The sequence below is a fragment of the Carassius gibelio genome, chromosome A12, assembly GCF_023724105.1.
Source record: "Carassius gibelio isolate Cgi1373 ecotype wild population from Czech Republic chromosome A12, carGib1.2-hapl.c, whole genome shotgun sequence".
NCBI classification, from domain to species: domain Eukaryota; kingdom Metazoa; phylum Chordata; class Actinopteri; order Cypriniformes; family Cyprinidae; genus Carassius; species Carassius gibelio.
The window spans coordinates 19,738,914-19,764,140 of NC_068382.1; the positions used below are offsets into that span (position 1 = coordinate 19,738,914).

General features: G+C 36.7%; 1 protein-coding gene across 1 annotated transcript; it reads right to left on the reverse strand.

Moving 5' to 3' along the window:
• Window positions 1-1,354: 1,354 nt before the first annotated feature.
• On the reverse strand, window positions 1,355-24,854 carry LOC128025415 (semaphorin-4G). The gene is made up of 15 exons (XM_052611758.1): window positions 24,760-24,854; window positions 21,990-22,290; window positions 13,351-13,502; window positions 13,189-13,251; window positions 12,689-12,787; window positions 12,481-12,571; window positions 12,294-12,407; window positions 11,347-11,501; window positions 8,864-9,039; window positions 7,044-7,182; window positions 6,674-6,896; window positions 5,878-5,993; window positions 5,615-5,769; window positions 4,903-4,964; window positions 1,355-4,815 (listed from the first exon to the last, which is right to left on the reverse strand). Exons 2-15 carry the CDS (start codon window positions 22,129-22,131, stop codon window positions 3,836-3,838), a joined length of 2,667 nt encoding a protein of 888 aa, XP_052467718.1. The 5' UTR covers window positions 22,132-22,290; window positions 24,760-24,854; the 3' UTR covers window positions 1,355-3,835.
• Window positions 24,855-25,227: the final 373 nt, after the last annotated feature.

Sequence of the window (25,227 nt, forward strand, 5' to 3'; positions counted from 1 at the left end):
AGAATACATTTTAACTATGCTATAGTACACTTTTTATACTAAATTAAAACTCTTGAAAAAATGACTAGTGCCAGATTGTTAATTGAAATAAAATGTAATTCACTGAAATAAAATAATATTTTTATTTCAGCTAGGGGAGTGCAAATGTTGTCAAGGCAACATTTCTAATTTTATAAAATGTTTACTTTATGTACTAAAAGCAACTAAAACTGAAGTTTTGAAGCAACTGAAATAAAAATGAATAAGAACTACATGGACATATATAGAAAAGATAAAACACATTTATTAAAATATAAAATGATAAAAAAATATTAACTACAATAAAACCTCAATGATACTAAGAAAACACTGAAGGTATTTTATGTTTGTAAAAAAAAAATTATTAAGTAATTTTTCAGGGTCATCATTACAATTGTCACAACTTGCAGCTATAGCAAAGAACAGAAATTTTGGGTCAGGAAGCACAGGAAATCATATTGTTTCAAGGCTGTAACCACATATTTATAGTTTTATGGGTGACCGAATGTAATAATTTGAGAGTAAACCATTAAAAAACACTTTTTGACTAAGTATTAATCTGAATATTAGGGCAGAATATCTATGTTGGTTCCTGTCCTGTTGATTACAGCTGCTGAGAAACCGACATGCATTGTGCGTTTAATCTACAGTGACGCTCACAAAGCTTAAGGACACGCGTGAAAAGCTTTTCTCACTCCCACACATCACAGGCAAAAAAATCAGTAAACGCAGTATGCCACAGACCATGATCAGGCTGTGGAGGGAACATTAGAATATGTTGGCTGTAATCAGTATCAACAGTTTTGGCACTTCATTAAAAAAAAACTAATAAAAAACGGCAACCTTAACTCTGTAAACAAATGTTACTGACCACTATGATGGACACTCTATGGCTTCTTTCAAGCTAGATGTTTTCTTCTGGCTGTCGCTCAGACAGCAAGATAGATCAGCTGAGTTTCTACAGAGATGAACGGTTGCTGGGTAGTAACCTGGCAAGATAACCCGAGGTTGAGCATCTAATCAATGAAAGACATGTATTAATGAATCGATTCACAAGAGGTGAACCAGATGAGACTAGTGCTCCGATCACTACTTTTTCCCCCCAGTGAAAACTAGCTTGACCTATTATGTGAATTAAAGAAAGTTCAAAGTTCAGAGCTGTGCTGCTAAGTAACAGATACATGGGGGACATACCAACAGGCCTGATACAGATGGGATCTGGTTAAAATCTCCTACTGTGACTGCAAACTAGGTTCGGGTTAGTAAGAGGTTTCTTTTTAGATGACTTGCATGCAAAATAACCTTCAGGTTTCACAAGAAGATACAGAGGCAGTAGCAATGATAATAAATACTTTAATAGGATGTAAACATCAGATAACATTTTGTACGTGTACGCTAAAATAGTGAAACAATATGTACGCAAATACACACCATGACTGACATGTTAGCATAGCAAAAACTTTGGGAAAATATTAAGTGCAAGACTTTCTGTGTGATTATAATGAAGGCAGTGCATATGCAATCTAATATTTCAATCATGAGGAATCACAGTTTATGACTAGAAGTACACCATAGGCATACAGCACTTAGTTAACATTAAATCAAAATTGTTTACGTTCTTAATACGTGTTAGTATTATGAACAATTCATCCGTGCACAATATTCCAAAGAAAAATGTTTCTTTCTAATTGTTCGTCACATTATAATAACTTTCTCCACTAGTGAATTAACATTTCAGCCTCCTGTGCTCACAAGGATGCATTTATTTGGTCAAAAATACTGTAAAATCAGGAATATTGAGAAATATTATTACAATTTCAAATAACATTTTAAAATGTAATTTATTCCTGTGACAGCAAAGCTACATTTTCAGCATCATTACTCCAGTTTTAAGTGTCACATTCTCATTCAGAAAGTAATCTGATTTGCTGCTCATGGAACATTTCATAATATTGTCATAATTTGACAAAAATCATGTTGTTGTTTTTTTTTTAATGGAATGTTGTATGGATCACTATTTACAGAAATCTCTTGTAACACTTTGTTTTTACTGTCACTTTTGAAGAATTAAATGCATAGGTTGACACTCATATGCGATAGAAATAAGTGGATGCAAAATAACACCTGAATGAAAGAAAATGTGAAAATGTGAGAGTAAGTGAAAAAAGAGATGAACTGAAGCACACTGAGTTAGTGATGGCACTTGTGATAGCTTCACGACTTCCTGGCCAAAACAAGCACATCATCTCTCTCCCTACTCTTTCTGCAGTTGTATGAAAAGACTCCACATCTCTCTCTGCATCTTGATTGAGTCCTTGCTAAGCAGTGCTATTCCTGTCAGCAACACTGACAATCAGAGCAGCACAAGCTGGGAAAGCCACTAGGGAGAAACAACAAGAGCTGACTCAACACGTCTCTGTGTAACACTGTTGAGAAACCAGAACAAAACCAGGGTCACAATACACAAAGCAAGAATAACACAAAGATGAATAGATATTAGGCTTGTCAGCTGAAATGTAATCAAATTAATTACAATATGCTGATTAATGAATCTAATTAATCTCAGTCAATATTTGAAATAGAATGAATTCTGAAGGGTCATGTGACACTGAAGAATGCTGACCATTCAGTTTTGCCGTCACAGGAATAAATGACATTTTAGAAAACAGTTATTTTAAATGTTTATAGTATTTCAGAATATTACAGAATATTTTTGTATTTCCATCAAATAAATGCAGCCTTGGTGAGCATATGAAGAAACTTCTTTCAAAAACAATAACCCCAAACATTTTAACTAGTGCATCTGATTTTAACAAATACATTTTTTGTAAATTACAATAATAAACTGACAGCCCTGGTAGAAATACCTTTATGTCTGAGGTTTAAAAGTCAATTAACCAGGTGCACTGTCATGCATACAAAATGCAGAAAATTAATTAACTTCAAACGTCCTGGCATTTTGGCTTTTACTTCCATTTGTGAGCATCTCATTTGACAGGGAAATCATGCATCAGAGAGAGTTTCTTCCATTTTGAGATCTATTCACTCCTTCTGACACACTGCCAAAGAGAAACACAACTCATCCCTTGAATTCTACAGCTGAGTGGCTCTGAAAATGACCACCTCTGTATCTGTATAGATGTTAATGGCGCATGTGCTTACACTCGCTGCTCCTGCAATCCAAGTCTCTATGCAATCTGACTCCAATCTAGTGTGAAACTGTGTAAAAAGTCCAAAGCTCAAAAACATGTGCCCTCACATTTGTGAAATGTTCCCAATAGGCTCGAAACCCAAACTCTTTTTGAATTATTAATGAACTAACAAGGAAGTTTTGACTATTAGTCGTTTGATAATAAAATTATTGTTATTTAAATCAGGTGCAATTAGGCAAAAACAAAAAAATCTGTAAACGTCTGCATTTAAGCAATAATACCACATTGACTATGTACAAATGTGCATTTCTTTGCTGAGAAAGTCTTTGGACAGTGTACTTAAGTCTCTTACTTCTCCTTTAAAACAAAACAACATAACCAAATTCAGTCTTGCTTGTTCTTGATTGAAGATCATCTTGTGATTTTTACACTTCGAGGTCCACAGTTTAGGTGTCTTTAGCTACATTTGATGTCTATGAAATCCAAAGTAAATTCGACCAAACTCTCAAAGTTTCTCAATGTTTCTCAAAGGCGCCTTGCCAAATAAGTTGAAGTTGTATATTGAGTAACAATGAAGAACTTCAAAACACTTTTCTTCTGGCTCTTATACAAAACGTAAGCTTCCAGACCACAAGGGGGCGATATAGTAGTGGTGCGAGATCACGCTACACTGAGCTCTCATCTGGCTGGATGTCCAACTGTGTGTGTTTCCTCTTTTCTAGAATCCTGTTGAGCTCCTCGGTGAAGGAGTGGTAAAGCGGAGACGTCATTTCCGTGTCTGTCTGCCTCAGGAGCACGTAGCTATTCCCGTTCATCTTTCTTAGCACACTTGGCAACGTGGCTGACAGACCATTGGCATACTCCGATGCGGGCAGGGGCGGCGGCATAGGAAGTGGCGGTGCAGGCGGAGGTTCCTTGCTAGACGTGGTCAGGATGTCCGCTGGAACGATCTGTAGAAACTCTCCGTCTCTTGACATCGCTCTGCTACGGCCCTCCGTTCTGCCATTGCAGTGGCTGGAGATGGTTTTAAGCTCAAAGTGTGAGCTCCTCTTTCTTTCGGCTGCCATGGTTATGGACAGAGCTTGCTGGGAGAACTTTCTGGCATTGGGAGAGTTGTGTGCACAGAAGCTAACGTACAGGAGGACCACCGTTAGAACCAGACAAAGCCCACCGAGAACAGCCACCAGAGAGATATACATAGCTTCCATGTGTCTGTAGTTCTGGAGCTCCGGTCCAGAAGGCAACTGCCCCGGTGGGGGCGAGAGAAGTTGCTTAACGGGACCGCTGGAAGGACTCAGAGTTGGCACAGTTGTGGTGGTGAAGAAACTTTCGGGTAAAGCCGTTGGAATTCCCAAAGAATGTGATGCAGGAGGCGGAACGGGTTGGACCCATACCACGTAACTGCGAATGGGAACCCAGACACCGTTCTCTACGGCGTAACAGCGGTAGTGTCCACTTTGCTGATTCTGAGTTCCAATGATAAGGAGGCCATCAGTTCCGGTGCGGTAGCCGAAGTCTACGCCATAACCTAGCAGCTTCTGACCGTTCAGCGTCCAGTGAGGGGTGGCCAGGTTAGAACGAATTTCACACTGTAACAGAACATCATCTCCTGCCATCACTGAACGTGTCCGGTGCATGACGAAACCTGTAAGATGTAATGTTAGGCATTATTAGTCTACTCTTAAAAGTCACTTGACTAGGTTGCTCGGAAATTATTCACATGTAAACACACCATTGCTTGTAATATTAGTACAGCCTCTGCTTCCCATCTGGACATCCTGGACAAGATTGTATCTACAAGACACAGAGTTGCACTTATTAAAGGCATTAATCAAAGCATGCAGAACATACTGTGAATGTATTTTGGACACTGGGCCTGAAAATTAACACTAAGAGACCAATAAAAGGAAAAACGGGCTTTAGAAAGAAAATTAGTCACTTTTCTCACCAACTGGCTGGTAACTTTATTAGGACTGCTTATGGTTTAAATCACATTGCAAGAACAATAATCTCACTCTCACTGATGCACATCTTCTAACAACTCTCATCTCATTGGAAAGTTTACCATCAGAGGTTTATTTAAGGTGCCTAATGTTGTTAATTTCTCAGTATTCCTCATAGGAAGATAATTGTTTTTTTTCTCTAAATCTGCTGTAGACCGAAAGCTTGGTGTTTTATTTTTCTTTAAGGATTCAAGTGTGCAACAGTTTATTTTTTGAGATTTTAAATCTGCTGTAGAAAAATATATACTGTTTGAATCAAAATCTTAAACTAAGCAAAGATCAAACATCTAATATTAGCCAATAAAAAGTCAATGCTGGTATCTGATATGGTGACACGATATTGTGCATCCCTAGCAATGTTTATCAAAAATCATCTGGCATTGACACAAAAATGACTTTTGCACTATGGTAACATACAAAGTACCAGATTCCTGCACTTACCTGTTAGCGTAAGCTGCTATTTCAGCACACACTCTACCATCCCAGCCGCAGAACGGATCTCTTGCAAACACACAGTCATAACAGGAGGTGTAGCGCTCACAGGATGACAGGGGTACTTGCACCACTCCAGTGGCAGCGCTCACATAGATACTGTTCTGTTGAACGAAAGTGCATATCCTAAGATTTTGGGGGATCTAAAAGCATTTGTACTATATACCTGGATTCTATGCTGGATTTTATTGGGTGCCAGGTGTATCATGTACCTGTTTTTGTGATATCACCATGTTATTGATTGGTTGTTTCTTGCTGAACAGCTGAAGCTCCTCAATGATGTGAACACGGTCTCTGATCTTTACAGCTCTGTGTAACCAGCCCTCATCTGGAGAGAAGCACACAAACCAAGTTCCAAGGTATGAACCCGAATATACACTACCTATTCATCAAACGTATCACAGTTTGCATAAAAATATTAAGCAGCACAAAATTGTTTTCAGCAATGATAATAATGACAAATGTTTCTGGAGCAGCAAGTCATCTTATTAAAATTATTTCTCAAGGATCATGTAACACTGAAAACTGGTGTAATGGCTGCTGAATGAAATTCAGCTTTTGCATCACAGGAATACATTTCATTTTACAATATATTAAAACTTAAAACTTATTTGAATTATAATAATATTTCACAATATTTATTCAAACAAATGGAGCCTTGGTGAGCATAAGAGACTTCTTATTAACATTACAAAAATCTTACCAACCCCAAACTGTCATAATCTTGGTAGCTCTTTATTTTACAGTCCTGTTCCTTATGTACATACTATGTAGTTATTATAGTAATTACAATAACTATGTAATAACTAGGTACTAACCCTGAACCTACCCCTAAACCTAACCCTACCCCATGTAGTTACCTTGTATTACCAGAACTTTCTTAGATAAATACACTGTAAGTACACTATAAGTACATGTTAGTACACGTACTGTAAAATAAAGTGCAACCATCTTATATTTTTAATCTCAATATCAAAATAACAACTAACAAAGGAAATTGACTCTTGCCTGTTCCAATGTAGAGCATGTCATAGACATGTCCATCCAAACCCACAACCTGTTTTACAACCATCTTGGTGTAGTCCGTGCTCCTCTGGAGCAACACAGGACGTCCTCCCACGGGCTGGATCTGTCTGGACATTAAAGCATGTCTCCGGGCAAAATTCAGTACGTTGTCAGGGAGATCCCGGGAGGAATTTATGAGCAGGGCACGATGCTGATCAGTTATACACTAAAGAGAAACAAGGCCACATTATGTAACATTCCTGAGAAGAGTGAAAATAGAAAGAATGCAAGACTCCAATGCAAGTCCCAAAGAGATGTCCTATGATAACAGATATTAGAGAGTGACAGTTTATGAGACTATTTTGCATCTCACCGAACCAGGCCTTGGTTCTGGAACTTTCCCAGTGTATTCCCTCCATTTGGTGTCCTGTAGTTCCATGTACGGCCCATCAAATGCTGTCTGGACATCTCTGAGGGAATACTGACACACTGCAGACATCTTAACATTTCTCCTGGCAGTGAGAGAGAGAATTAAAAAAGGGGGTGAGATCAAAGGAATTTTCCTGGTTTAACCTAAGCATAAAAGTGTTTTGATTTGTTCCCTTAAAGGGATAGCTCACCCAAATACCCCATGATTTACTCATATGACTTTCTTCTTTCAGACGAATACAATCTGAGTTATATTTAAAAATTTCCTGGCACTTCCAAGCTTTATAATGGCAGTGAATGGGTGATATTCAATAGTGCAATAGAAGTCCAATAAACTGCATCCATCCATCATTAAAAAGTGCTCCACATGGCTCCGGGAGGCTAATAAAGACCTCCTGAAGTGAATCGATGTGTTTTTATAAGAAGAAATCCATATTAAAAACTTTATAAACCATAATCTTTAGATTGGGCTAACTGGTGTGTGTGTGTGTGTGTGTGTGTGTGTGTGTGTGTGTGTGTGTGTGTGTTTGTATGTGTGTGTTTTCATGCGAGAGTCACCCATTCACTGCCATTATAAAGCTTAGAAGTGCAAGGACTTTTTTAAAGAAAGAAGAAAGTAATATACTGTACACCTAGGATGGCTTGAGGGTGAGTAAATCATAGGGTGATTTTCATTTTTGGGTGAACTATCCCTTTAATTTGTACAAGCAATCAAAAATCATATTTACAGCCGTGCAATTACAATACAAGTCTATGGGGCATTTCAAAAGATTAAAAGTAGAAATTTGAAGATCATATTTTTATTAAAGTGCTTATATTATCCCTGAATAATGAAATTATAATCAGAAAAACATGTTAAAAATCCTTCTGTATTTATCTTTCTGTAATCCATTTTATATAATCAAGTTTTTGTAGTAATTTATTAATCACATCATGTTGCTGAAATTTAAATGCAAATAATTTTCTACTGCATATTTAATAACAAAGAATGGTTACATTTTCCTTTTAACCAGGTTATAAATATATAATTTTATGGTTTTGGCACCCCTGTGGCATTGCCAACATTGCTGGAAGACCAATTTGGTCCCCAACTAGTCTGTAGACATTTAAAGGACAATTTAATTTAATGTAGCATGACTCTGTATTCTCTCTCTCTCTCTCTCTCTCTCTCTCTCTCTCTCTCTCTCTCTCTCTCTCTCTCTCTCTTTCTCTTTCGATTCTGCCATTTCAGATACTGGCTCAGTGTCCTGTGTCCTATTGTGAATGTCCCTGCTATAGTGAGGAAAGCACTTGGGAATATTTACAGATGAGCTCTCATGTTAAAATCCTTTAGTCAAAAAACCTCAGAGAATGAAGATAACAGGGTCACATGCTAGAAGATTAATGCTACTTCTGTTCACGTCACATTTAATGAGACTGCAGGACTTTTCTCACTGTAAAACATTCAACCCACTAAAACTGAAGGCTTAGGTTTAACTGCAGCCTTAAATTTTAAGCAAAATCAATGTGGTGCCACAGTTACACACAACTTGACATCTACCACTTTTACTACTTTTTGACTAGTTTGAATTAGCTGACTATCTATCTATCCATCCATCTATCCCTTGCCTTCCACAAAATAAAAAAAAAATTATAATTGCTGATAAAGTTAATTTACATTAAATATATTCAGGAACTGAACTGGAATTTAAAAAGGCATTCCCAATTCTGTTTTGAATGGTACAAAACCTTTTACAGGTTCACAGTCCAAGTGAATTTTCTCACCACTCAAGTCCAAAAACACCATAAAAGACACTGTCGTGTCCGCTGCTTCCCTCGACGACAGAAACGCTGCGTAGGACGTTGAAATGAAGCTCATAATCAGGAATGGCACACACCAATCTGGCCTTGAGAAAGGATGTCCACTTCCTCTGAAGAGTCCTCTGCCCTCCAATGTCACCCTGTGAATGACAAACAAAAAGCAACTGAGATAAAATTCAAAGCAAATTACATATAAAACTAAGGCTACGTTTTATTAATTCGATAGAGCAGTAGAAACAACATGATATCCATATGCATTATGCGTAGTCTGCAGTTCCTTGAAAGCTAGCTCCTTAGGGGCATGAGTCACACTAGCTGTAGAAATATTAACAAATAGTGAACACAGTATCGCTCCATCTTACAGTCTAATGGGATGTGATATAATTGAGTTTAAATGTTACATTATGATTATGTCGCTCACCATCACACTGCAAATCCCTGTCAGCTGTCAAAACAGAGGTATACTGTCTGAGAAGTATAATCTGGGGAATTTTTTTACCAACCCACCCCATGGTATTTTGCATAATTCACATATACCCTTGAGAGTAGTTCACAGCCAACTGCACCAAGCCCTGGTATGTGAAACACTCCTGAATTAAACATTCAGCTTGAAATGACACAGTTGTGGGCACAAAAAGCTGTCCTAAATATACTAACAGCATTCTGCTCAGGGAACGGCTCCATCTGACTTTAGGAGTATCATGAGGGCCTTCAGGCTAATTGTGGTGTCAGTTCACATTCAGTCAAGAAGAAGAAAGACTGGCTCAAATATAAGAGTAAAGGAAACAGATACTTTTGTACAGTTTCTCCATCACAAAGTTATTAGCAATGCTGTCACATGATCCAAGTATCAGATACTTGTGTCACTGAAAATGGCAATTTCATTCTTTTCATTTCTAAAAAGCAAACTGTGCATACTTGGCTGAAGGAAAAACTTCCATCTGTTAAGCAAACTATATTATAGTTGAAATGCAGAGAAACAGAAAACAAAGGAAAAATGAGAATTACAGAGAATGTACGGTGTTACATATGCTCATGAAGGCTGAGGGAAGACATCTGGGGCAATACGATAATCATTTTCCTCCTGCTCATTATTGCCATTATCACAGCAAGGCATGATTTGTTACTCTGACAGGAAATATTTCCTAATTAATATGAAAGGTATTTATGATGTGTAAACACCGAAAAGCAATATTTACTTTAGAGTACCTTAATTGTGGACAACACATCTTTCTTTGTTGTTTGTTTGTGTGTGTGTGTGTGTGTGTGTGTGTGTATTTTCTATGGAATCTTAAACTATATCTGATACAGTGCTTTGTGTGCTTTGATGAAACACCCAAAATTTCATGCTTTTGATAAATCTTTTTTTTGGTCAAAACATGGTGACTTATAGGGACACTACTTACTATTAACAGTTTATTGCAGTACTTATTAGCCATTTGTTTAACTTTCATTGTTGTTTTGTGCACTATTCACCGTTAGGGTGATCCTCGGTCAACCTGCTTAGTCAAAAGAATTTCTAAGTCACTGAACGCAATGCAAGTCAACAGAATTTTTTTATAGCATATTAGTAAGAGTTGGCTACATCTAGAAGACTAATTGGACTAATAAAACATCTTCTAACTGTTCTTCAACATCTTAATGAAGCTGATTGAACTTACACCAAAACTTGTTTATTGGAGTGAGACTGATGTTTTTAACTTATCCCATATTAAGTCTAAGTATGGGATACATACTTGGCCACGTCATGTTCTTTCCTTTCCATAATGTTATGCTATTTCAAATAAATACTGTTGAATGTGACACTGTAGACCGCATTAATGTTGGCTGAAAATTCAGATTTGCAATCACAGGAATAAATAACCATATGTTTTATGGTATTTTCGATCCAATTAATTCAGTCTTGGTGAGCATAAGAGACTTTCAAAATCCCACCAAACCAAACTTTTGAACAGTAGTGTATATGCTTGGATGTATACATGTGTGTAATCAGGCATATGGATGTGTGTGTGTAGGGTTGACTAACTCGGTAAGTCAAACAGTAAGGGACCTGACCTGCTTCACAGAGCAGTGAAGTGTTAGCTTCAGAGTGAAGGGGTAAGGGGAAAATATTGCATGATTTATCCGAGCACAATGAAGACACTAAATGAGATGAGAGTAATGCAAGTGGGAGAGCATGTGTGGGAGAAGGAAAAAGAGAGAGTTCGGGTAGTGGGGCTTTATCTGCCCGGCAACAGTAGCAAACCATTGCACATCTAGGAATTTGTGGCACATGAGGTCAGGCTGGTGCTGACATGGAACTTGGAATAATTTGAGCTCATCTGAATTGTATTTAGGAGCGAAAATGTCTTGTTAATGTAAATTTGCACACTAGATTTGAAAAACACAGAACAACATACAACAGTTCCTCTTCATGAGCTCAGCTCAAGATATATCTTAAACTTTACCTTACACACACGGGCCACCCTTGCCACTTTGGTCTGACTGGAGTAAGCTGTCGGTTCTGTGTTCCTCTCCGTGAAGAAGAAGTAGAGTTTGTCATCATCCCCAATGGAGCTGTTGATGCTCTCTCTGAGTAAAGCTGAGCCAACAAAATCTGACTCTACGAGAAAAACATCAGCATTAACTGCAGCCCACACCACAATGGACCAATTATGAGCCTTACAGATCTTATTGTGTGTCTGAGAAGTTTCAAAGCACATTGTTTATCGATTGAAATATAGGGACTCTTTTGGAATCTTCTGTTCCTTTTAATGTTATATCTGTGCTATTACTTTTCTAAACAATCAGACTATTTGATTCTTGTTTGGTAGACGAGACAGCAAGTACAAATAGAACATTAAAGCCCCGTTCACACCAAGAACGATAACTATAAAGATAACTGTAAAGATAACAATATTAGCGTCCACACCAGCGAACGATATCTTCTGTTTATTCTGAGCGCACGTGCATCTGCCGCTTTAAATCCTCGAGCTCCTCATAGCAGGATGGACTCTGATTGGATGTCAATGTTTGTATCGTTCATCGTTCATCAGCTGGAAAAAAATCGTTCTGAAAACGATTCCAACGATAACGTTTATCTGTGCCTTTATCGTTATAGTTGTTGTGTGGACTCTGCTATTCTTTAATATTGAGAACGATTTTTAGAACTATATCTTTATTGTTATCTTTATAGTTATCGTGCTTGGTGTGAACGGGCCTTAACAGAAGGACCTGAGCCTTAGCAAATAACCATTCACAATACCATAGCAACTAAAAAGAAAATGCAAAAAAAAAAAAAAAACACTCTGAACACCTTAGCAATGCCCTAGAAACTACCTACAATACCCGAACATTACAATTGCACAGGCAAACACCATTTACATTCTATTTTTTCGAATAATGGTCAACTAACCCAGTAGCCATCGTGTTGGGGAATCATCTGTCCGCAAGTTGGGGAAAGGAAAGTTGCGTCGTATATCAGGGATGTTGCGAAACTCATATTGGGAGGCAGAGTACATCTCACCATCTGTAACAGCAAATTTTATAGGTCACACTAAAAGAAACATGCAATTTATGAAATAAGGTTATGAATCATTTACCTATTATAAACCCAGTGTAGCCCTTTGTAGGGTCATAAGGACATTTATCCTTTCCCTCCTCAAAACGCACAAAGGTAAAGCGTGCCACATCCTGACCAAAAAAAGGAGATTTATAAGAACCATGCTCTATCTTGTAGTAATATATAAAACATTCATGACCGATATTGCTTTGCACTATGAGGTATAGAATGAGAAAGTAAAGTCTCACTATGTAAGCACAGCGTGGTCTGAATGCATGTGTCCCGCAGGTGTACAGGTGAGTGTCATTGTATCTGTCCAGGAACCGCACATGATTGTAGCATTCAGTCTGTGATGAAACAAGCAAGAAATGATTCTAGAACACATATAAAACAAAAAATAAATAAATGATACATTATGCAGAACCATATGCAGATTTAAGGGGGTGCTGTGGAGAAAACTGCCAATAGTCGAAAATGTGTGAATCAGGGTTCTTATTGTGTTAACTAAAGCCATTTTAATTTATTTTTTTTACTTAAAATAAAATTATATATATGGATTATATTTTGTTCTCACTCTAACTTCTTTACATCAAAACCACCATTAGTTTTACCAACGTTTATCCAAAGCAACTTAAAGTGAATTCAGGCTATACATACATGTATAAAGAACTTATCAATCAATCACATGACATTGAGTTGAGCTGCTGGATTAAGGGAAGGATATCTTACACATCAAGAACGACAATACCTGATTGTTCTTTCCTTTACTCAGGCACTGCCTCTTCTGTTCAGCCGACGATGCCCATTCCAGCTGTTATATAGATATGGACAACAAATTATGATCAGCCCAAATGCATTAGGCAGAGAAATGAAACATACTGAACCTTATATTGACAAAGGCAAAACTCACAGACAGAGAGATATTTGTGTCAGAGATGTTAGTGGTGTCCAGTTTGTAAATGGCTTCTCTGGCCCCAACATACAACAACCCTGGTCCATCCTCCAGTAACAGAGAGCTATAGTTCACTGCAGATCCATGGAAATGATTACAACCCAGCAGCCCTGCGAACAGCGAGAGAGACCCAGTAAAAAAAAAAAAAACAGGTACAAACATTACTAAATCATGTCAACAACATTGAGACCCACTCATACTGTAGCTCTACATTGTTTGGTCTATTATTGGAAATATTTGAACTGAGATGAACAGATGGAGAGCTGAATCCTTATCAAATGACAACAAAGAAAACATGACCATGAAAACATAATAATAAAGCAAAGCTTCATTCAGCAGCATGAGAAGGTATGGCATGAAATGCATTAATGCAACATAGTTTCACCACAAACTAAGATCTAACTTCATTATAAAAAATGAAATGCTGGCATAATAAAAAGAAAGTTATTAAATTAAATTAAATTAATGCATTTAGCAGACGCTTTTATCCAAAGCGACTTACAGTGTATTCAGGCTATCAATTTTTACCTATCATGTGTTCCCAGGGAATCGAACCCCCTACATTGCGCTAGCTTGCTTGCTAACGCAATGCTCTACCAGTTGAACTACAGGAAAAAGTACTGGATTTTACACTTCCTGTTTTTATGTACAATGATCAAGTGTCTTTCTGAAATATTGACGTATTTGGGTGGTCTGCTTCCTCAAATTAAGGGCATAAAGTAAACCCAGGCACATTCTGAAGGGTAAAGGACTTGCACATCTACAACACTGCATGCTGAGATTTCCTGCCCCATACTGAGAGACGGGTGGGCTATGCTGATGAGACTTGGCAGTATTAGGCCACATATCAACCCTGATACCCCTCAAATGCCCTTCCCGTAACTCTCAAAACACCCATCCCCCCAAACACGGTGCTAAAGTCTACATCAGCAACAATATACAGTAAATCCAGCCTGCATGCTTGGAACACAATTTAAAAGTGATTTGTGCCCTATCATATTTCCCATCCTCTTTTTGAGTAGTATACTAAAATTCTCTAAGAGAGAAAAACAAAAAGTGTGGCCATTATATTCCAATTACAGAATGAATATCACTAATCTGTCGGCTCATTTTGGTGAATCAAAAGCAAAAAGACAGTCCCTTTCAGGTAAAGTCTGTTCACTTATTGGCCATATTTCCAGCACCTCTGAAGGCGCACAGGGAAATCCTGAAATCTCAAACATCTCAATCCTGCCACACTCACATTCAAAACAGTACTGCAAATTATCAACACAGTCTGACATAAACTGTCCCTTAAATGTTGTTTCTTATGCTCAAATAGCATTAAAAAAAATGCAGTTTGGTTTTCAATTTGGCCCCGCGAATGTGCTTGTGCAGCCATAAGCACATCTCAGGACACTGACTGTTTCTATAACAACCACAGCCTCTAACTGCAGCTGCAGTGACACCATGACTATCATTGGCTATTTTATTATTATTATTTATTTTTTTTGTAAGGCGGCACTTTTTCTGCCATACTAGTGCACTGGGTCTGTATTGCATATCTAAAGTCTTTGATTCAGAGCAACCAGTGTTTTCCTATTCCCAAACAAATGCGCACAACTGCAGTCTGCTTTCTTAATGAATTATTATAATGAGCTGGTTATTTAAGAGAAACAAATACATACAGCGTACTATGATTTAATTCAGAGTTGTAACAGACTGGTTATTTATATGACATTGCATAAAGATACACATCATGAGCTCTGACAGTAATATTTGACAAATATTAATACTAAACAAGTGGTGCTGGTCTAGTGTTGTTTGAGCTGGCATGAAAATAAGTGACAGTATAAACCAAATAGTCAAGGCCATGAGGATCTAAACTGTCAATCAAAGAAAGGTCGCAACAGACCTAGGGGTTGCTGTGCGCGTGGGAGGGCCAAGGGCTAAAATTACTCATAACAGGAAAGAAAATATTAAGTTATGCAAACATGCTTCAAGACCTCAGGCAATGTGACGACATTCTGTGTGTGTTGTTAATCTTTGTGTCTCACTGTGTATGTAGATAGAGAAAGATGGGGCCTGTAACACACACACACAGTGATGAGTGCAGTGCTGACGATAAACTGAGAGATCACACAAAAGCCTTTGAGCCCAAAGCTCATTGTGTGTCCTTGTACCATGTACACACACAGCCACTTATACACACACATCCACATTCAGTCCACTATTACTTTGTAGAATCACATGGAAAATGCAGACAAGAGCACAAATTTGGATGTACATTGCTGGAAATTATAAGAGTCCCATGTTATAAGCATCTGACATGTTTGTCTCTTGAATACTTGATTTTAATTAGTCAATCATGGCACTGAGTGGTTAAATATTTTCATATAATGACTGCTAAACTGTATATTTGGCCACTGTCCATGGCAACATAATGCCGCTGCTACTGTGTTGTCTCTTTGGTGGTCTCATTTTTTTCATATCAATGCAAGTTAAAATATCTCATTAGCACCATCCTGAGACTCAAAATGACTAGCTACCAATTACTAAAACTGGTCTCTTATGATTTTTTTTTAAACATATGGTGACTGTTAAAAACAGTTTCCAGCAACATTTAAAAGAATATTTGGGATGCAGTCTTTGTCACATTACCAATTTATAGTAAGAAAATTAAAACCTTTATTTATTTATTTTTTATTTGTTTTACTTTAACCAGCAAATTATTTTTCTGAAGCATTCTTTGTATTAAATTCAATTCAAATTCATTTGTAAAGCGCTTTTGACAATACACATTTCCAAAATCAGCTTTACAGGAAATGAATGCATCTTCATTACAATGTAGTGATCTGTTATAATTGTTGCATTTTATGTATATTAATTTCATCCTTTTTTATCATTATAAAAATTATATTAATTATGGTATTTTTATTTGTTTTCATGTGAAGTAATTTATTCTTACATTGTACTGCTTTTTTATTTGAAAGCATTTTGAGCTACACATTTCTTGAATGAAAGGTGCTATATAACTACGATTATATATATATATATATATATATATATATATATATATATATATATATATATATATATGTGGCAAGAAGCTCTAGTCCCAGTTTAAGGCTAAAAATGTAAACATAGGAATGAAAATACAAGATATTTCAGCAAATCAGCTTGCAATGCCATGACAGTTATAGAATACTACTGCTCCCTGTTCGCAAAAAAAGGGTAAGCTTAAACAAATACAATTACATTAGGATGGCATGCACACTAAGTGTCAATGAAATACATTTTCATCTAATTATTTGCAGCACTCAATGATCACAATTTTTAATAACCACTTTCTTTCGGAACTGCTATTATTCATAACATAACGGCAAACAAGGGTCTCGGGTCTCACAAAAAATAGCCTCTGGCCTGCTAGTGCACAAACTGCCTTACCACACCAGCTTATGAAAACAGACTGACTCTGTGCATCACTGAGGGAACGAATCCATGAGCAGAGTCAACACAGCGCTCAAGGTCTCCTGTTGTGTTCTAGCAGTGTGTGTGGTTTGTTTACTGTTCCCTAGAATGAACACTGGAACCAGGTTTCAACAACACAACCTTCATGCCAAGCTGGTAATGTGCAATTTGCGCATTCAGATTGTCTGCATGAACTTGTATTCTTCTAATATTACAGTATATGTGACTATAAATGCATTGCATATGGAAATATGACAGCGTGTGGGAGGCTGTGTTATGGCTCAAGGACACACTACAAGGGCTAAGAATTGTAGCTCTCACCTCATGCTACAAACCCATGCATCTTTGTTGCATCTGTGTGTGTTTGAGACTTGACTGTTGACTCACTCCAACCCTGGTCCAAACAAACCTGGCCAGACAGCCGCGGTGCTCGTGTGTCCAATCAGACTCGTGTTTGCTAGGGGGCAAGCGCTGACTAAATAAATAGTGACACTGGGTGAGAACAGTCAGATTCGGACATGATCAACATTTCACAACCAAGATCCGCCAGGATTACAAAATATACTAAATCTTAATAATCTTACATCTCACAGTAGACTACACACTGCTTTAATAATCACTAAAACACTAACGGAGATCTGTATTATATTGTGTACCAAAATAAAGTAATATGAGCCCAGATTTTTCTTCAGCAATGTTAGTTTTTTATTTGAAAATATTAAGGTCCATTATACATACTTGATTTAATGAGTTGACATTTAATATATGCTTTCCATATCAAATCATTTAAAGTGAGCTAACTACAGATCTCCTTAAACAACCTTTTGATAAACACCTTTTCCCAAAAAGCAATAATGGCCATTGATTGGTTCCAATTATTGGCAGTGAACTGATCATTAACATGGTGGCAAAGTCCAAATCAAGTGTCAACCAAGCTCCCATTGATTAGTAATTTGTCTGTCCACAAAAGTGAAAATGCTTCTAATGACAGGAAATCAGGAATTCTAGACGGATGAGATATCAGAGATGACAAAAAAATAACAGTATGCAAGTTAACTTACAGTTTAAGATACAGTTACTGCATCTGAATATGCTTACTTCCATACTATGTATGTAAAAACAGAATGTGAAATGAGCAGTATGTCCGAATTCATAGTATTCATTCAAAAGTACCTGGATGACCAACTTCCACTAACATTCTTTAATGCACAATCAGTGGACAATTTACTATCCCATGAAGTTAATTTGTGAATGGCAGTAAAGTGACACAACTGAGACTTGTATGTAATGTGACATTAATAACATGGTGGAAGTAGTAGATCTCAATTTCATTCTTTTTTTTTAATGATCACAAAGTTTCATTCCAAATACTGTACTTACTAATATGCGATTTCAGACACTGCTAGTGTCTTAAAGGTGAAACATTTGGCATTAGCATGCTAATTAAGAGTAGTAAAAAAAGAATTAAAGAAAATAATTGGTAAAACAATACAAAAAGAACTTGAAAAGAGTCAAACATTTTTAAAATTGCTTCATGTCAGGGAAATTACCAGAAGAAATCAAAACTGGTTTTGAAAAAGTCCAGAAGGCATTTATGTGGGGAAAAAAACCCAATTTATTCTGTACCAGAACAATAAAATTGATTTCAGACACACTAAACCCTTTTTGCATAATATAAATATAATCTGTAGCATGATGCCAATGTAAGCAACCCCAAATCTGTGTTTATTATTGCTGTTATTTATGTACAAAAAGAAGGAAGTAGATGGCACCACTTAAATCCTGTCACCAAGACAACAGCAACCCCCACGCAGATAAAGCCCCCTCCATCAGAGGGCTGGATTCTGTGGTTCTGGTTTATCAAGCCTACCTTTTTATGAGTCCCAGAGAAGAGCGATTTCTCTTAAAGCGTGTTTAAAATAAACAGTGAACGTTAGGCATGTATTTTAAGTGCCTTTCCTGTGATCTTCAGTGTTTTCAGGAAATCTTACCTTTCTGCTCGAACAGTAAATATAGATCTAGCTTTTTTTTCCGCAGCAGTTTGCCTCAACTGAAATGTCTCCTGACCTTACACAATAACTTAGATTATATTTATTACACGTTCAACAGAAACTACCCACACCATATGACAAATGAATTTGCATGACTTTTTTAGTTATAGAGAATATATACAGTATGTACAGTGTACACATATATATATATATGTGTGTGTGTGTGTGCGCGCGTGTGTGTGTATATAGTATAGTATATAGTATATATAGATGTAATTCTTTGTAATATTCATAGGTTTTTGAAAGAAATGTATACTTTTATTTTGTATTCAATTGATTAAAAGTGACAGTAAATAAACTTATTACTAAATATTTATATTTTTAAAAATGCTGTTATATTAATTAAAATAATATTAAATGTAGTTACATTGCTGTTAAAATAGTGTGTGTCTGTGTGTGTATACAGTATATATGTAGACAGTAAGGTTTTTTGAAAATATTATTGCAATTTAACAACTTTTCTATTTTAACAGTGATATAACAGGGAATACATTTTAGGTAAAATTTTTTAGCATGAATGCACTGTAATTCGCTTTCGATACAAGTGTCTGCTAAATGCATAAATTTTATTTAATTTAATAACATTTATTTGAAATAAATAAATAATTTAATTAATAAAATTACTGTATAACATCTCAAGGTCTTAGATATTCAATAGACAGACATAGAAAGCCAAGAGATACATGTCTCCTAAGGCCCCAGATGCTCTTTTCTCCTCACCCTGCTACCCCAGACGAATTACACATGTATACATATTTCATTTCAGCATTACTTCAGGTCTGCTAAGCACTACAAAAAACCAGACAGCCATGAACCCAATGACCTGCAAAAAGAAAATACTCCATGTACTTAATCCCACTACAGCAAACCATTAAAGCAAGTTTGCACCTTTTGTTACACCCACAAAATGATCTTTTCTTGAATTTAACATTTTGACAATCTCTCCGAATAGACATATTGTAAGACACAAGCTTGATTTAGCAGAGATTCAATGCTCTTACATGCATGTCTGTACACTCTCCCTTCTCTCTCTGTATGCTCTAGCACTTCATCTCATCCCAAGAGAGCCCAAATATAGGTCAAGGACTTGAGTCAACCAGGGCAAGAAGAAAAATACAATAATGAAGACAAAATTACAAGAACAAGATCTGCAGTGTCTGATCACAAATTCAGCATAAATGGATTGTATGAGCCATTAACAGCAGCAAACTTTAGCAACACTTAAAGGTGCTGTAGGGAACTTTTGTAAAAAAAAATTTTTTTTTTTACATATTTATTAAACCTGTCATTATGTCCTGACAGTAGAATATGAGACAGATAATCTGTGAAAAAAATCAAGCTCCTCTGGCTCCTCCCAGTGATCCTATTGCCATTTGCAGAAAGTCATGCGCTCCCGTTAAGAAACAACCAATCAGAGCTGCGGTCCGTAACTTTGTTTGTGTTCTAAATGTAGAAAAATGAACATAATAAGCGAGTACACCATGAATCCATTTTCCAAACCGTGTTTTTAGCTTGTCCTGAATCACTAGGGTACACCTATAATAAGTGTTTATATTCTGACTATTTTAGATTGCTTCGGGGGTACCGCGGCGGAGTAACCCAGTACCTTTGTGATTCTTCATAGACATAAACAGAGAGAAGTAGTTCCGGCTACAATGTTCTTCTGCAAGACGCAAGCAGTTCTGTTTATTAACCGCTAGAGTGTCAAAAGTTCCCTACCGCAGCTTTAAGTTTAAGCAACTCAGTGGGTAAAGATTTATGAACGATGTCATAACATTCTCAATCGTTTTACAAGTATGTCAATTATCTTACATGCAATGAATTAAAATGGTGATGCATAACATTTTTATGATGTTAAAATGCTTGCGTATCTCATACTCTTGTCATGCATTGACTGATTCCACTTAAAAATGCAAACACTGGCTCTATGGGACTATCAAAACAACTCTTTATTTGTTGGAGCATCCTGACCAGCCAGAAACAGTACAATTGGCTTTAACGATGCTGTGTGTCTGTGGTGATAAATACACATTATCGTCATTAATGCAGTCAGAGTGCACATCTACTCTAAGAGAACATTGATCTATAGAAAGAGCTTGGGCTTTATTCCAAACTGCAGGCATTATTTATCAATAACAGCTATTAATGTTTAATTACTGGGAACCCATTTGTTATACAGATTTGGGAGCATCAGTGAGGTCTAGTACTGATGAAGCATGGCTCACAGGTGGTTTAATGAAACTGTTCAGGCCTCTTTTAAGTTTTACACATAAACCATTTTACTAGTTACTGACCTTCTTTGCACATCACACACCTTTGGTATGTATTGGCCACCATATCTCCAGGATAGTTCAAAACTGTGTTTTATTTATGAAAGAAGAGCATTTATATGAAATACAATGCCTTTGTAACATTGTAAATGTTTACTGTCACTTTTGATCAATTTAATGCATCCTTGATGAACAAAAATATTAATTTATAAAAAAAAAAAAGATAGAATCTACATGATACACTATCATGGATATTTTTCAAATCCTTCACACACTGAGAGCCCAAGTGTTAGTCCAGGCTAACCTCACAGGAGAGAGTGTGGCCTAACCGCACTTTATATTCTCATGGCATCTGCTGTGTGAATCTCATGGACTGGGCCAGGACAAGTGAGAAGGGCTCTTTAATAATATCTAGAGAACTGCCACAGCCTCCAGCACTTCAGGCAAAGCAGTGTCAAACACAATCAGCACAGCCCATGAAAGATGCAAGACACACCTGATAATTGTATTGACTATGGAAACTAAGTAAACGCCAAAGTAAATCTTATTTAATAATAAAATCAAACTTAATAAGAATCTTAAACTTAATAAGAAGTTTAAAAATTGAATTTAAGTCTTTCAAAAGCGTTAATTCAATCAAGACGAACCTTCAACATTCACTCACATGAATTTCTTTGCATTTCAACTCATTTTAATTCTACTTCCTTGCATCAAATTTTAATTCTTGCACTTCCTTGAATTCTGCAACCTCTTTGTTACCTCGACTCAAACTTCAAAATGCATTCTGACTAGCACACAACACTGAATTACATGTAAAGTGCCTTACCGCTGACATTTACAGTTGTCCTGGGGGTGACATCCATATCAAGAACCGGTCCAAACGGAAAACCCCAAATGACAGGTATTAGGTATCCAAACACCGTCAGCATGAAGATGGGCTGTTTGGTCTGCCGCATGGTCAACAGCATGTACTGAGGTTCTGCTAAGATCCAGGCAGGTTCCTCCAGCAGTACTTCGCTGAAGATAATGTTGTTGTGTAATGGATGCTGATTCACTAGAACAAGCTCCCACTTCCAGCAGTGCAGTCATGGGCTGCTAACTCATCCTTGATCTGTCAAAGGTTCCCGCTGCATTGGCAAGAAAAAATGAGTAAGTCTCTGCCTTCCCGAGACACATATCGAGAGCAGATGGCTTGATGAGAAAACATGTCATACACAAATGCATTCACTAAACATCTCAAAGTGCAATGCATGTCGACTGTATCAAATGCTATTATCAAATCACATTGCGCGTAAATGGAAACACAAAAACTGATATAATACTTACAAAGTTGGATAAAAGTGCACCAAATGCATCAATTCCATTAAGTTTCTTCAAAGCAACAAACCCATTTAACTTGGTCACGCTGAAGTCCAGTCAGTCATTTTAAATTAATTGTTCGCCCAAACATTGAAAAATGACTTAAAATCCACTCATCCTGTTTTTATCAGCTGTTTGAACTCTCATTCTGACGGCACCCATTCACTGTACACTGGCAGAAAAAAGGTACAAAACTTGTCACTGGGGTGGTACCTTTTCAAAAAGCTCAACTTAGTACCTGAAGGGTCCATATTGGTATCTTAAAGGTACATATTAATACCTAAAGTTTACATATTAGTACCTAAAATGTACCTTTTGAAAAGGTACTGCCCCAGTGACAGCTTTTGTATCTTTATTCTGAGAGTGGAGGATCCATTGTTGAGCAAGTGACGTAATGCTGAATTTTCCCAAATCTATTCTGACAAAGAAACAAACTCATCTACATCTTGGATGGTCCGAGGGTGAGTACATTTTCAGCCAATTTTCATCTTTTTCTGGCATGATGCACAATTGTGGAGGATGCACAATTTTTAGCTCTGGAGAACTGCCTCAAAAGCAGATTTTGTAGCTTTTGATTCACTTTATAGTGAGTAAACTTTATTTCAAAACACTTAGCGTCACAGAAATTCTTTGTATATTATGAGGTATCGCTTAAATGTGTTTGCTGTCTAGAAACACCATTTTGTGAGGGCGAAATAGATATAGATGCAGTGGATATAGATAAAATAGATGCAGCCATTATATACTATATTGAAGTAAATATAACTGGCTTTTCTTTGCTCCAATTTCTAACTGGAAAACTTCTGCTTAATGCTTATGGCTCCATATATTCATTTACATTGCATTACATTTAAATTTTTTCATTTAGCAGACGCTTTTATCCAAAGCGACTTACAAATGAGGACAGTGGAAGCAATCAAAAACAACAAAAAGAGCAATAATATATAAGTGCTATAACAAGTCTCAGTTAGCTTAACACAGTATATGTAGCAAGGGCTTTTAAATAATAGAATAGAATAGAATAGAAAGAGGAAACTATTGTTAGAGTGCTTTATATATATATATATATATATATATATATATATATATATATATATATATATATATATATATATATATATATATATATATATATATATATATATATATATATATATATATATATATATATATATATACATACATACACACACACACACACACACACACACACAACTGCATAAAAAGTCAAAAGAAAATAGAATACAAAATTATATTCAAATAATATTCAGACATATAATGTACCATAAACATATAAGCATTAACACTTCTCCTGTTACAATAATCACACTGTTCAGGGTAGTATGGACAAGAGACACGACAACCTAATCACATCACACTACAAAAGTACATTTGCCAGCCTGCATGTAATACACTATATACTGTACTTAGTACATACAGAAGCATTAAGCATAGAGAGTCATAAAATAAGGAATACTTTCCGATATAGCCATCTGTCAGTTGAACAATATAAATACTATATTTCCAGCCTGACATTTCCACAGATGGTGAACAAGTACCTCCAATCACCCAAATGTGTGATTTTATGACATATCTCACTAATTCTCCATCTGCACTTAATCTAGCTGCGCTGAAAGAGTCAGTGAAAGGTTTTGAAGTAATGAGAACTTTCAAGTCTAATTTCCAATATACTGATTACTGCATCCTGAAATGCTGCTTATAATTATGCATGGTCAAAATAGTTCATGCATCAATTCCATCATACATTATAACCAGTTCCCCTACAGTAACTGTACAGTAGGCAGACAACTTCCAGAAAAAAAGAAGCTCTAACATTATGGCATCTCTGATACCGCTGATTAATCACTCAGAACCGTTCACTTCATACTTCATACAAATCAGATCTCAGCAACAGATTTATGATAGATAGATAGATAGATAGATAGATAGATAGATAGATAGATAGATAGATAGATAGATAGATAATACAAAGTGTTTTAGTTTGTGCCTACGTGTGGTCGACATAAAATTGCACACCACTGCGGTATTTTTAAAGGACACTTCTGGCACTCATTCCCAGTCACCTTCACCTGGGTGTAGAGATCCCAGCAGGCTCCGTTTATATTACAACAGATTATGCGCAAAGATACTTACTATTAGCTTAACTGCACAGATGTAATAAAAAAAAACACATGCAAAATGTCAAAGATATATCATAAACTCTGTAGTTACATTACCTGACTGTTTCAGAAAAAAGCATCAGTCACCCTGTGTGTCCATATGATCCCGTTACGCAGCTATTGATGTCTCAGCTTCAGAGATCTGACAGTGTACTGCGCTGCACGCTGCACGCTCCTCAGAGCAGTCTCAGGTGAAGCCAAGCCACGCCTCTCTGGGTAATATTCATGAGAGACCACGCCTCATCGACTGTCTGTCCCAATGTCACTTCTCTAAAACATTGGTTTACAGCATTTTAGAATGAAAAATTATAATGTATAAATATAAATAATTGTTTGAGAATGCAACGGACTTGTGCATTCGTCGGGGAGGGAGCCATAAATATGCGACCGTTGTGACACGGTTTCAGTCGCTTCATTTGTATTGGTTGCCACCTAGAGGTTAGTATAAAAAATGCATGTAGGGCACACCGGGGCTATTTGTCACAGAGGCAGGAAGTAAAGAGCTTTATTTCAGTAACATAACAA

What these genes read in the sequence shown, in the direction of transcription:
- LOC128025415 (XM_052611758.1), bottom strand. Translation starts at nt 22,131, where the DNA reads ATGCTGTTGACCATGCGGCAGACCAAACAGCCCATCTTCATGCTGACG. An exon ending in GGGTGGCCCGTGTGTGTAAG is followed by an intron (nt 9,040 to 11,346) that starts GTAAAGTTTAAG and finishes TGTCATTCACAG; the next exon opens with GGTGACATTGGAGGGCAGAG. An exon ending in CAGAACCAAGGCCTGGTTCG is followed by an intron (nt 6,897 to 7,043) that starts GTGAGATGCAAA and finishes GTTTCTCTTTAG; the next exon opens with TGTATAACTGATCAGCATCG.